Raw genomic sequence first — 13,947 nt, forward strand, 5'->3', positions numbered from 1 at the left:
TTTGGGAAGTTTCATTAAAAAAGTCCATACATAACAAATTAGAAGGAAAAAAACGAAAACAAATTAAAACAACACAAAGACCAGGACAAAATCTTTCATATCTGGTCTGAACCAAAAAATATATTCTTTGTGTCTTAATTGTCCTCTTTTTAAACAGCAATTATTCAAGTCCCTCCATATGTTGGAAGAAAACACAGTCCCTTGGTTTAAGGAAACATTCACAGTCCATAGGCCTCGTGACTCATTTCTTTAGACTTTTTACATTAGGTACAAAAAAAAATCTTGGTTCGCCATCGCCTTTCTGACCCACTCCTTCAGGTGTCTGTCCTGCCTGCATGGAACTGCAAAAGTTGAGTGAAGAAGTAAAAGTTAACTTATTGAAATACTAATTTCATAAGCACTGAGCACTCAATAGTAATATGTTTTACTGTACAAAAGAACACAAAAGCTTCTACCTAATGAATGGTAATATATAAATACTGACACACACTTACGGTCACACGCTCGACCCGCCTCTTGACATGACGGAGCACAGTCTCGTTGTCTCAAAGAACGGCTCGCTGTGAGTAAATCCAGAGCTGCAGGACACACTACCACTCGCCATAGATATCCAAGGAGAAGTACGAATAAAGGCAGCATAGGAGGCTTTAAAAGCCTCTTTTAGGGCTTTTAGAGACCTTAAAATGTGTTGGTCTGAAAACACAACACAGCCACAGATTGGAAGTTGTCCGAACTTGTCTCTTCCGTCTTGCCGCTCATCAAGACCATGATGAACCGCACCGATGGTGGAAAATTGATAAAATGGCCTTGGACAGGTCTTGAAGGTGCCTTCCATATAGATCTAAAACAAAATTCAAATTTTATTTTATTCATACTGATATAAAATAGACCTATATTTATATTATTGCGGAAAACCCTTATTAAAAATATTCAGTCACAGCATGTTTTGCTTCATCAAGCATTGATAATATTTTCATAGTTAAATTGTTATTAGGCTACAGGTTCTAACCTTGCGGCATTGGCTCAGTTTGATGAGGTTCTCTTCAGTACCAAAGACCAGGAACCCATGCTGCGGTGGTGTTTGGAGAGAACTGGTCTCCTCCCCAGGTCACAGCCCATTCGCCATCCAAGGTGAATGGGCTGGGAGGGGACGGGAGAGGATAAAACAAACCAAGCAACATAGGAAGGAAAATAAAATGAAAAAAACAAAAACAAAGTAGACAGCATCAGAGGAGACAATCATTATTAGAGCACACTGGAGTCGGTTTCTATAACTTGTAATAATCAGGCGACTTCGTTTTGTCAAATTGTTTCTTTTTAATACCCTGTGGTGGCGACCCGGTGGTTAATTCCTCCTCCGCCGCGTGGCCATGGTCTCCAGGAGGCCTCACCACGACGATGGCCGGATCGTCCGCCTCTACATCCAGCCACTGCGTTTGCATATAGACGTTGCACCCCCACTGGGCGCAACGCCAATAAATCTTTTCCTCTTTTTAGAAAAATTCTAATTTTTAGAAAAGGGTGGTCCGGGATCTGTAGCTGATCATTGGGCGTGTTGCTGTCCATGAGTCCCGAGTAAAACTGTGTTGGGAACTTATTTAAATCTCTGCAAACCAACTCTGCATATGAATCAGAATCCCTTTCATTGCCATTGTATGTAGGTCCATATACTGCTATCATATCACATTAAAGTCAATAAAAGTAATGTTGTCTCATAAGGGTAGTATCAATATTGCACAATATATTAACGTGCAAAGCGCAGGGCAGCATAAACTAGTCACTCAGTTTTAGTTTTTTTGTTTTAGTTTTCTTGTTTATTTGTTTACCAAAATAAGCGGATAAAGGTGGATGAAGATGGATGTAATGTACTGCCTCCAAACAAACACTGCCAAATGAAAAGAATTGTTGTCGATTAAAAAGTAAAATATTTGCCTCTGAGGTGTAGTGGAGTAAAAGTATACAATATTGAAAACAATGGAAATACTAAAGTAAAGTAAAATTACCTCAAAATTGTACTGAAGTACAGAACTTGAGTAAATATACTTTCCACCACTGCTAATTCCCCTGCCACTCACCTCCCTCCTCTCCCTGAAGCTCTGATGAGCCTGGTTGCCCAGAGTGGAGTCACCTGTGAGGTCCACCTGAACCACGTTAGCTAACGAGCTCAAGAACCCTTAAAGGTCAGGGGGGCCTATGGATAATTCCTTTTCTACTCCAAGTTCAAAAAACAAAAAAGCCATATCCGTTTTTCGTTCTAAAGCAAACAAACAAAAAAGGCCTCTTTTTCCATGTTTACTCTACAAACCCAGGAACACTACAACGACACCAAAGCGGTCCCTTTTTTAGTTTTGCCTCATTCCTTTTGTCATTCTTTGAGGTGCAACTGAAGAAGGAATAAGGTGTTGCTTTTCGCTTTTTTCATGTGGAGAACTCGGATCCAAAAACAGAAGTGACGTCATTTCACCGTTCTGCCTTACAGAATTAATAAACGCTAAATCAAGTCAAAACTGCCCGCTTTTTCATTTTTTTCTTTTGCATTCTTTCATTATGTATTTTGGGACTAAAGAAGTAAATTGGCGTCATAGTGTTTTCCTTTTCAGTTTAACAATACAAAAAGCCCAAATGGATTATTTTATTTTGATTTATTATTTATTTACTTCTCGGTAAAAAGAGAGTAAATTATTGGCGTCATCGTGTTTTCCTTTTCAGTTTCACAATACAAAAAGCCCAAATGGATTATTCTATTTTGATTTAATATTTATTTCCTTCTCAGTAAAAAAGAGACGTCAAGCTCGTCATGGGAGAGGTGGGGCATTACAGACCAAGACAACATTTATCTATAATAAAATTGGTATCGTGATCCTTTATCAAAGTGAGTGATGGTCCTATAAAAGATAAGTGGCAAGTTAAATCATTTATCCTTGTAATTTATTGTATCATGAATGGATTCAATATATTTTCACTAAATAATACTGTTCTAACCATGACATTTATTTAGTAGTACCTACGAGTTGCTGAATCTTCCCTCTAGGTGTCAGTGTTGCCCTTCAATTAAATTGGGATTGGCGTGTCAGGGAGGTCTGCATATTTATCTCAAATAAACATCTGATGTAGTCTGATGTAAGACCATAGAATAGTATGCAAATAGTTGATAAACTGTCTGTCATCCAATAGTTCTATATTTTCACAAAAAATCACACAAAGGCTCTGGCTTAGGGGCCCCCTCGGTTCTTGGGCCCCTGGGCCGAGAGCCCGAGACCCAGTTAAAATAGTGTTAAATAGCTCTATATTCTGATAGTACTCATTGCTATAGAGTCTATAGCAATGAGTACTATCAGAATATATTTAACACTAATTTATCCCTAATTTATATTAACTGACTGGCTAAAGTGTATTATAATTGCGATTTCATAGCTCGACTCCATCGAACCTCTCACCCGAGGAGAATCAAGTCACAAATCTGTTCAAAAGGCCCCAAACAGAAGGGAATTTGTGTATGCCACAAGCATTAAAATCCACTCCCATTTTCGTTGTATGTAGTATCTCTTTAAGGTGAATTCTGTACTTCCCTTCTGGTGGTGATTGTCGTTCCTTCCATTCCAAGCTCCATAATCTCACCACAAGAACACCAACATAAAGGTTTGAACCAAATGGCGGCATCATTCGAGGAGATGGGGGCGGACGTAGGGAATCTCTTACGTGGAATCGATAGGTACAACCCAGAAAACCTCGCTACACTGGAGCGATATGTGGAGTTACAAGCTAAAGAGGACGTGTATGACCGCGAGGCTAACCTGGCTGTTCTCAAACTGTACCAGTTCAACCCAGCCTATTTCCAGATGAATGTGACGTCACAGATCCTTCTGAAGGCCCTGACCAACCTGCCCTACACCGACTTCACCCTGTGCAAGTGCATGATTGACCAGACACACCAAGAGGAAAGACCCATCAAGCAGATCCTCCACCTGGGGAACCTGCTGGAGACCTGTCACTTCCAGAGCTTCTGGACAAGTCTTGAGGAGAACAAAGAGCTCATCGACAGCATCACTGGCTTTGAGGACTCTGTACGCAAGTTCATCTGCTACGTAGTGGGCATCACCTACCAGAACATTGAACATGGTTTACTGGCCGAGATGCTGGGGGACCCTCTGGACACCCAGGTGAAGGTATGGATGAGCAAGCATGGCTGGACAGAGGATGAGGAGGGACAGATCTTCATCTACAACCAGGAGGACAGCTTCAGACCCAAGAACATTGTGGAGAAGATTGACTTTGAGAGTGTATCCAGCATTATGGCTACCAGGACTAGGACCTTTTGAATATATGCCATAACCCTTCATTTAAAGACCACAGATGTCTCTCTGTGCGCCTTTCTTGGTGTTGAGCAACGTGCTCTCTTGCAATATATAATGAATGATATTATTCTATAGCCTCCTTTAATAAGGTTAGGTAATGGTTTAAATAAAAGCGCAGGACGTTTTACAGAGAATGGACATCCATCACTCCAAGCAGCATGCTGGAACACCCTTTACCTTCCTACCGTTCTACCTTGGCAGGAAACGGGAAACCAATGTATTCAGTCATTCACAGTATAGCCTACACTTTAGTTTTGTCATCATTTTTCGATTGCTTTCTTTGGTTTAGTCTGGTTGTGAACTTGCCTGCCAATTTGCCATCATTACCAAATGGATCCCCTGTTTCAGCTTGACCTACTGTATGATTTTGAATCTATGCAAGTGATGTTGTGCATTTAGTACAGCACTTCTACCCATTTGGGGTTGTCTGTCTGCAGACAGCAAAGGAGTGGGTGAGACTTAAGTGTAACTTGCAAGGCTGCAAATAGATGAATGACTCTGTGAGCTCTTGAGGCCAGCTGCTGCAAGTGCAATGTTACAGAGGCCCACGGTCTCACAGGGTCACGCTCATAATGCTGTCATCAGGGATCTCCATCATCATCTCCATATATGGGCATAAAAGGGACACAGACAGATACAGACAGAAAGAGATTTGTGAATGTATATGTGACAGGGTCAAAGCAGGGGGGTGAAACCAAATTGTAACATTTTTTATTGATGATGAAAAACCTGTATTACGCACTTAAAAACATCATTCTCTTAACTATATTTTTGCACTGCATGTTTTATGGTTGACAATGTATTTCCCCCCGGTCCCCGAGCCACTTGACATTGGACTCCCCTATAGGCTGTGTGACATTGGCCTTGTGACAGCGGACGGCCAATGTCCCCAGGTCACGCTGGTGGCAGAGCGAATGAGGGCGGAGTAGGGTGTGGCCCACCTTATTCAAAAGTGAGCGCGAGCCACTTGGACAGCAGAGAGACAGGCATACAGGGCAGTGTGGAAGTGACAGCCAGAAGGGACGGTTGTGCACAGGAGGAGCAGACATACCACGGAGCAGAGGTGGGGAATACAGTGATCGCGGCACGTACCAAGCCACCAGCAGCGGACGGTGAGCAGACGGCGCAGTAGCAGCAGAGACGGGGAGGACAGACAGACGAACCAAGGAACGGAGGAGAGGTCCAGTGGCGATAACGTTGCGCGCTTCACACCCTCAAAGCCAGACGTACAGTCTGGCGGGCGAGTAAGTGTCCTTCTATGCAACGTTACCTTTATAAACCCACGGTCCTAAACCTCATATGTGAAATATACCTGAACAGATGAACTGGTTCTAGTTTCTATGATTGCAGGCAATACGCACGAAGACAAGAAGAGACAGTGATTCCTGGCCTAAACCCCCGCTCCAGTTAAACCCCATATAAGGACATTCCCACCTTTTGCATTGAACCGTGATGAGTATATGACATATAGCAATTGAATTGGCACTTGGCACTTTACTGCTTCAGTAATAGTTGGCACTTTAACGCTAAATTCATTATTTATTTGCTATAGTTTGCACAAGCCCTGTCTGTTTTTAGTGTTTGGTGATTGTCTGTATTCCTGTATTTTAGTTAGTTAGTGGGCGCATTAGGAGGTTGAGGTTTTAGAATTAGTGTTATATTTTGTTTATGCTTTTCAATATTTTATGGCTTATAGACGCCACTGTATTAGCTTAATAAAATAGATTACCTTTTTATACAAACCTGTTTCCGTCCAGCTTTCTCCAAGGGATATGTGTTGAAGTGTTGTTCTCATTTAAAAGTATTGTACTTACCTGGGTAAACTCGAACCTGTGAATAGCCTAAGAAAGAGTGTTACAGAGGACCCTACCTCTTAAATAAAAAGGTGGCGTAGTCTTGCAGTACCTAACAAACAGTATTATTCTCACAGTAATTACGCACCCCGCACTTTACCGTGCAACTGATATTTTATTGTTGTGAGTTTAATGTGTATTGTTATTTATTTATTATTGAGACAAAGTAAAGAGTGTCAGCATTCTAAAAAGAAGTGGCAAGTTACATGTGACAACCTGGCCACCGTCACATATTTGGCGTAGCGCGGCAGGACTGGGTAGAGAACAACACAAAATCCCTAAGAGAAACTGTATTGAAATTTTGCTGTTTTGCTGCTTTTTGTTTTGTTTTGTTTGGTTGAATCAAGAAAGTAATGATGATGATGCCAGTGTATCCAGGGGCACCGTGGCTACCTAAGTTTTCGGGCATAGAAGGTGAGGAGAAATACAGGGAATGGAGAGAACAGATTAAAGGATTATTGGGCACTCAGGATTTAACAGAGGAGAAAAAAGTTGCTTTTGTAGTACAGACCCTTACTGAGGAAGCTAAGCGACAAATTAGTGTAATTGACAAGGAAGATCGCAATACAGTGGCCAAAGTCTTTAAATGTTTAGACACGTTGTATAAAACATCTGTTTCTGCTTCCCAAGCTCGTGCCTTGTTCTATGGCTGTGCGCAACGCGCAGGCGAAAGTGTGCAGGCTTATATTTTGAGGCTTAGAGAGTTGTTCTGCGGGCTGCGGCGGCTCGACCCAGACACCGCTCCCTCCGATGCCATTCTGCGAGAGCAGTTACTTGTAGGACTGTCTGAAGGCCCTCTGGGTCAAGCCTTAAGAATATATGCCCGTCGAAACCCCACAGAAGACTTCGCCGCCCTAAAAAATGAGGCCTTCCTACTAGACACTGAACATAGAAGAGAAGGGACTGCTGAAATCTTGTGCCATGCTGTTAAACCTGTCTCTATCCCAACACCCTCACAGGAATCTGAATGGAGAGAGAAACTGAAACAGGAGATTATGGAAGACGTCAAATCGCAAATGCAGGGGTTTACGCAGGAGCTCATGAAAGAGATCAGACCGCTCCTTCGACCCAACACCACCGATACACGACCTCGCGGTTCGCCTCCATCTGAACGACGCCGGGAGCCGTACCAACGCAACGAGTGGGATGAGGGAGGTAGGCCGATCTGTAGGAGCTGTAGGCAGTCTGGGCACATTGCTCGCTTTTGTAAATCTGACCCCAATCATTTAAACTAGTACGCCCTGTCGCCGAGGTCCGGGAGACAGGGGTGCAGCGCGCACTCGCCAGATCAAGGGCTAATGAAGTGTTTATTGGGGACTGTCCGACTATTGGGATCACTATGGGAGGAGTCCACTTAAGGGGGTTACTGGATACTGGGTCACAAGTCACATTAATGCAGCAAAGCTTATTTGAGGAAAAATTCTCACACCTAACGTTGGGAAATGGGCCCCTTGTTTTTAAATTACGCGCCGCTAATGGTCTTGACTTACCGTACACTGGCTATGCCATATTGGACCTAGAGCTGGAGGGAATGAAGATCCCAGGGAGAGGAGTTGTAATCGTGAAAGATGAACATTGTACTCAACCGCTGATTATTGGGATGAATGTCGTGAACGCTGTATGGCATGCCCTCTTTAAATGGCCTGGGAGGCCTGTGTTTCCATGTCAGCAGGGAAGGACGCTGTGGAAGGACGCATTCGCCACCTGTAGGAGGGTGGAGGCAGTGACGAACAAAGATGGGTCCATCGGTTATGTGTGGCCGGTCGGCCGGCGGAAGATTCGAATCCCCGCGCAGAGTGAAGTGATGATCTGGGGCCGCGCTTGGAGAGGACCAAATGGAGCGGACTACGAGGCCTTGATGGAAGCCTTGCCGGATGGAAAAGATTTGGGAGTGGCCCGTGCCCTCGTCACGGTGCGCCACGGACGTGTTCCCATACGAGTGTGCAACCCACACGCATATAGTCTGGTCCTGGACCGCCACCAGAAGCTGGGGAGGCTGTACCCGGTGGAAGAAGCGGATGTCCGAGGCGGCAGGGACCTGAGCCTGTCCCTGGGGACCGACGGAGAGGTGGAAGTGGCCGTAATCAGTGTGGAAGATGATGGACCACTGAAGACCCTGCCCGAAGAGATGGAAGTGTTGACGGAGCGTGATGACCTGCCGGAGGCGCAGAAGAGAGAGTTACACGAGATGTTGTGTCGGTGGAAGAAGGTGTTCGCCATCCATGACGAGGATTTCGGACGGACGGACGTCGTGCAACACCAGATACCGACCGGAGACGCGGCACCCATACGAGAGCGACACCGGCCGTTGCCGCCCTCCATGTACCGGGAGATGAAGACCCTCCTGAATGAGATGCTGGAGAAGGGAGTCATCAAGGAGAGTTGCAGTCCGTGGGCGGCACCTATCGTACTGGTCAAGAAGAAAGATGGCAGCTGGAGGTTCTGCGTCGACTACAGGAAACTTAACGCCGTGACGCACAAGGACGCCTTCCCCCTACCCAGGATAGAAGAGACGCTCACCAGCCTGACGAAGGCGCAATGGTTCTCCACGTTAGACCTGGCCAGCGGGTATTGGCAAGTAGGAATGGATCCCCGGGACCGGGAGAAGACCGCCTTTACGACCCCGCTGGGCCTGTTCGAGTTTCAACGCATGCCGTTCGGGCTTTGTAATGCGCCCGCGACGTTCCAGAGGCTGATGCAGCAGTGTCTGAGTGGTCAGGTGACAGAATCCTTGCTGGTATATCTTGATGACATTATAGTATATTCACCTGACTTCTCCTCTCATCTACAGCACCTCGAGCTCGTCTTCCAACGCCTGTGGAGACATGGACTGAAGCTGCGGTTAGACAAATGCAAACTTCTGCGGAGGGAAGTGCAATTTCTGGGCCATGTCGTGGACAAAGAGGGAGTGCGGCCCGATCCGGAGAAAGTGGTGGCAGTGCGGGACTGGACACCACCCTCAACGGTCCGCGAGGTCCGCGCGTTTCTAGGTCTAGCGGGTTACTATAGGCGTTTCGTGTCCTCTTTTGCTGCTATAGCACGACCCTTAAACAACTTATTGATAGGAATCCCAAATGACGTAAAATCCCACCAGTGTAAAGTCGAGTGGACTTCGGAGTGCCAGCGGGCGTTTGATGCGTTAAAGAGTGCCCTCACACAAGCCCCGGTGTTAGCGTATGCGGATTATACACAGCCTTTTGTGGTTTACACTGATGCGAGTGGCCGTGGGTTGGGAGCGGTTCTAGCCCAGGTCCAAGACGGTCACGAACGTGTAATAGCTTATGCAAGCCGCAGTCTCCACCCGACCGAGCAGAATGACGCAAATTATAGCTCGTTCAAATTGGAGCTTTTGGCCCTTAAATGGGCCGTGACCGAGAAGTTTAAAGATTATCTCACTGGCGCTCGATTCACAATATTCACGGACAATAACCCTGTTGCGCATCTCCAAACGGCTAGATTGGGAGCTGTGGAACAACGGTGGGCTGCTCAACTTGCGTCGTTTACTTTCGACATCAAGTATCGACCGGGCAAAAACAACGCCAACGCTGATGCCCTATCGCGGTTCCCAGTGCAGCCTGTAGATGTGGCGGCTGTACAATCGACGCCAGCAGCCCGGGAGGATGAGTGGAGAGAGACGCAGGATCGGGATCCAGATGTGCAGGTGGTGAAGAGGTGCGTGGAACGGGGGAGAGCCCCTAATATGGTGGAGAGGAAGAATTGGACTCGGGGAGCGCGGCAACTGTTACGCCAGTGGAACAAACTGATTATACGAAATCATGTGTTATATAGGAAGGTGACCGATCCTTATACCAAAGAACAATACTCACAGATCATTTGTCCAGGTTCACGCAGAGAGGAGGTATGGAGAGGAATCCACACGGCCGCGGCGCATGCTGGGTTGGAGAGGACCTTGGCCCAGCTGCGACGTCGGTTCTATTGGCCAGGCATGGAGGGAGCGGTGCGTCAGTTACAACAGGGTTGTGTCGCCTGCAGCCTGCAGAGGAACAGGTCAGAGCCTCGGGCCCCCTTACAACCCTTTGAAGTCTCATATCCACTAGAAGTAATAGCCATTGATTTCCTCACATTAGGTAGGCCTGCTGATGCGTGGCAAAACATTCTGGTAGCTACTGACTTATTCACCCGTTATAGTTGGGCTATTGCCACCCGAGACCAGACTGCGCACACCACTGTCCGTGCGTTATGGACGCATATTATCCAGCCGTTCGGCTGTCCGGCCCGGTTCCACTCAGATCGAGGCCCCAACTTCGAGTCCGAGTTAATGCACCATTTATGTCAGACTTATGGTATTGCAAAAAGTCGCACCACTCCGTACCACCCGGCTGGGAACGGTGGAGTGGAACGATTTAATCAGACATTACTGAACATGTTGCGATCACTAGACACTGATAAACAAGGAAGATGGAATGAGCACTTACCCGAGTTAGTTCATGCTTATAACAACACGATCCATAGTGCTACGGGTTATGCCCCCGCCTACTTAATGTTTGGCCGACATTTGAGGCGCCCTATAGATGTCCAGTTAGGAGTGCAGTCAGCGCAAGAGCGCATGGGAGTGGGTGGCTGGGTACAGGACCACCAACAGAGAATGGCGACAGCTTATAGGACCGCAGGGGAGAGGATGGGAGAAACGGCCAAGAGGAGAAAGCAGGTTTATGACCGTAGGGCCGGTATTACACCCCTATTACCAGGAGAGAGAGTGTGGATTCGAAATAGGAAGAGAGATGGCCAGGGGAAATTGAGTACGTGGTGGGACCCCGAGCCTTACGCAGTGATGGAACAGGTGGGAGCTACGGGGTTGGTGTACCGAGTCAGACCCGAGAAGGGGGGGCGAGAAAAGACCATACATAGAAATGCGTTGAAAGTGTGTGTAGCCCCCAGGTCGCCCCACGAGGACCCCCCAGCTGTAGTGCAGCCCGAGCAGGTAGAAGCAACAACGCCGCAGTATTATGGGTTTCTCTCCGTCCCGAGAGCACCAGATGAGCCACGGCGCTCGGGAAGAGCAAATATAGGCCAGCCACCCCAGAGGTATGGACATGATTAGGGACAGTTGCAGGGACTGGCAACGGAAAAGTGGGGGGGGATGTGACAGGGTCAAAGCAGGGGGGTGAAACCAAATTGTAACATTTTTTATTGATGATGAAAAACCTGTATTACGCACTTAAAAACATCATTCTCTTAACTATATTTTTGCACTGCATGTTTTATGGTTGACAATGTATTTCCCCCCGGTCCCCGAGCCACTTGACATTGGACTCCCCTATAGGCTGTGTGACATTGGCCTTGTGACAGCGGACGGCCAATGTCCCCAGGTCACGCTGGTGGCAGAGCGAATGAGGGCGGAGTAGGGTGTGGCCCACCTTATTCAAAAGTGAGCGCGAGCCACTTGGACAGCAGAGAGACAGGCATACAGGGCAGTGTGGAAGTGACAGCCAGAAGGGACGGTTGTGCACAGGAGGAGCAGACATACCACGGAGCAGAGGTGGGGAATACAGTGATCGCGGCACGTACCAAGCCACCAGCAGCGGACGGTGAGCAGACGGCGCAGTAGCAGCAGAGACGGGGAGGACAGACAGACGAACCAAGGAACGGAGGAGAGGTCCAGTGGCGATAACGTTGCGCGCTTCACACCCTCAAAGCCAGACGTACAGTCTGGCGGGCGAGTAAGTGTCCTTCTATGCAACGTTACCTTTATAAACCCACGGTCCTAAACCTCATATGTGAAATATACCTGAACAGATGAACTGGTTCTAGTTTCTATGATTGCAGGCAATACGCACGAAGACAAGAAGAGACAGTGATTCCTGGCCTAAACCCCCGCTCCAGTTAAACCCCATATAAGGACATTCCCACCTTTTGCATTGAACCGTGATGAGTATATGACATATAGCAATTGAATTGGCACTTGGCACTTTACTGCTTCAGTAATAGTTGGCACTTTAACGCTAAATTCATTATTTATTTGCTATAGTTTGCACAAGCCCTGTCTGTTTTTAGTGTTTGGTGATTGTCTGTATTCCTGTATTTTAGTTAGTTAGTGGGCGCATTAGGAGGTTGAGGTTTTAGAATTAGTGTTATATTTTGTTTATGCTTTTCAATATTTTATGGCTTATAGACGCCACTGTATTAGCTTAATAAAATAGATTACCTTTTTATACAAACCTGTTTCCGTCCAGCTTTCTCCAAGGGATATGTGTTGAAGTGTTGTTCTCATTTAAAAGTATTGTACTTACCTGGGTAAACTCGAACCTGTGAATAGCCTAAGAAAGAGTGTTACAGAGGACCCTACCTCTTAAATAAAAAGGTGGCGTAGTCTTGCAGTACCTAACAAACAGTATTATTCTCACAGTAATTACGCACCCCGCACTTTACCGTGCAACTGATATTTTATTGTTGTGAGTTTAATGTGTATTGTTATTTATTTATTATTGAGACAAAGTAAAGAGTGTCAGCATTCTAAAAAGAAGTGGCAAGTTACATGTGACAACCTGGCCACCGTCACATATTGATAAATATTTGTACTGTTCGGATTTGTATTATTTGCTGACGGCGATAATGGCTACATCTCAGTGATACATGCTCACTTGCACACAAGTTACACACACCATGCAGAAGAATCCTTTGCAACCAGATCTTTTTTTTTCTCTGAAAACACACACACACACACACACACACACACACACACACACACACACACACACACACACACACACACACACACTTACCAAAATCAAATGGGATAAAAGCAGTGACAATTTCACAAAATGATTATTTGCCCGATTATTTGAACCTAGGTGTTCTGTGTTTCATGATAGGCTACAGTTGCAGTGCTGGTCCAAAACATGAATTGTTTTTTTATTGCTAAATGAATTATATATGGGGTTTTCACGTGCTAACAATATAACACAGATGCCACAAAAACAATAACAAAAATACAATTCAAACAAATAAAACAAACACAGAAAAAAGAAAAACTCCACACTTATACCAATTTTTGAAAATGTCCCCCGAAATAGGGATTCCATGGTTGATGTGGTTATAACTCTCGAGAACAAGAAATGGGGAAATAAGGACATTTAGAGTGATGAGTCTAAAATGTATTTCCCCCAGGTTAGTGAGTCTATTATTAGAGAGAACTTGATCAGAAAGTATTAAGCTGGCTAGTGTTCAGTGAAGTAGCTAGTTTTCCACACTCCAACACAGTAGGTGGCAGCAATGCAACTTTAGGACCAGTGTTGCCATGTCCGCTTATTATAAGCAACTTTGGGGTTCTTTTTCTGTAAAGTCGGTAAAAGCGGGTTGGGTTTTTTGGGGGCTTGTTTCTAAAGTGTAGTTGCTTATTTGGGCTTTTTTGTTTACAAAAAAGAAAGTCATGGACCCTCAAATGTGTATTTGTCCAAATGATTCGTCCCTAACCCTTACCTCCATCTTTAATGTTTTGTGCCAGAGCCCCTACCAGATTTGTGTCCTTAATGTTTCAGAAAATCTTACGAATATTCCACACTTTATTTTAATATGTTTTTTTAAACTAGCAGACTACAAGCTCACAACGCATCGCATCATTGTGTGGCTATTTTCAAATAGTTAAAATACTCATGGTCTAGCTGCTTATTCTGTGCTGGTTTTCCTAGACCTGGTAGCTTGTTTCTCTCGCATAACCTGGCAACGCTAGTCAAGACCGGAAGTATTGTTTTGTTTACATCTAGCTCAGCTTCTTCCTC

At 45.6% G+C, this 13,947-nt stretch overlaps 1 protein-coding gene across 1 annotated transcript; it reads left to right on the plus strand.

The window, feature by feature from the left end:
• Positions 1-3,650: 3,650 nt before the first annotated feature.
• LOC311040097 (eukaryotic translation initiation factor 3 subunit K-like) lies at positions 3,651-4,319 on the plus strand (the record flags this gene model as incomplete). The annotated part of the gene is made up of 1 exon (XM_084050172.1): positions 3,651-4,319. The coding sequence occupies one exon, from the start codon at positions 3,651-3,653 to the stop codon at positions 4,317-4,319; it is 669 nt and encodes a 222-aa protein (XP_083906298.1).
• Between the last annotated feature and the right edge of the window lie 9,628 nt (positions 4,320-13,947).

This window comes from Gymnoscopelus microlampas (genome assembly GCF_963454915.1).
Source record: "Gymnoscopelus microlampas genome assembly, chromosome: 23".
Classification (NCBI taxonomy): domain Eukaryota; kingdom Metazoa; phylum Chordata; class Actinopteri; order Myctophiformes; family Myctophidae; genus Gymnoscopelus; species Gymnoscopelus microlampas.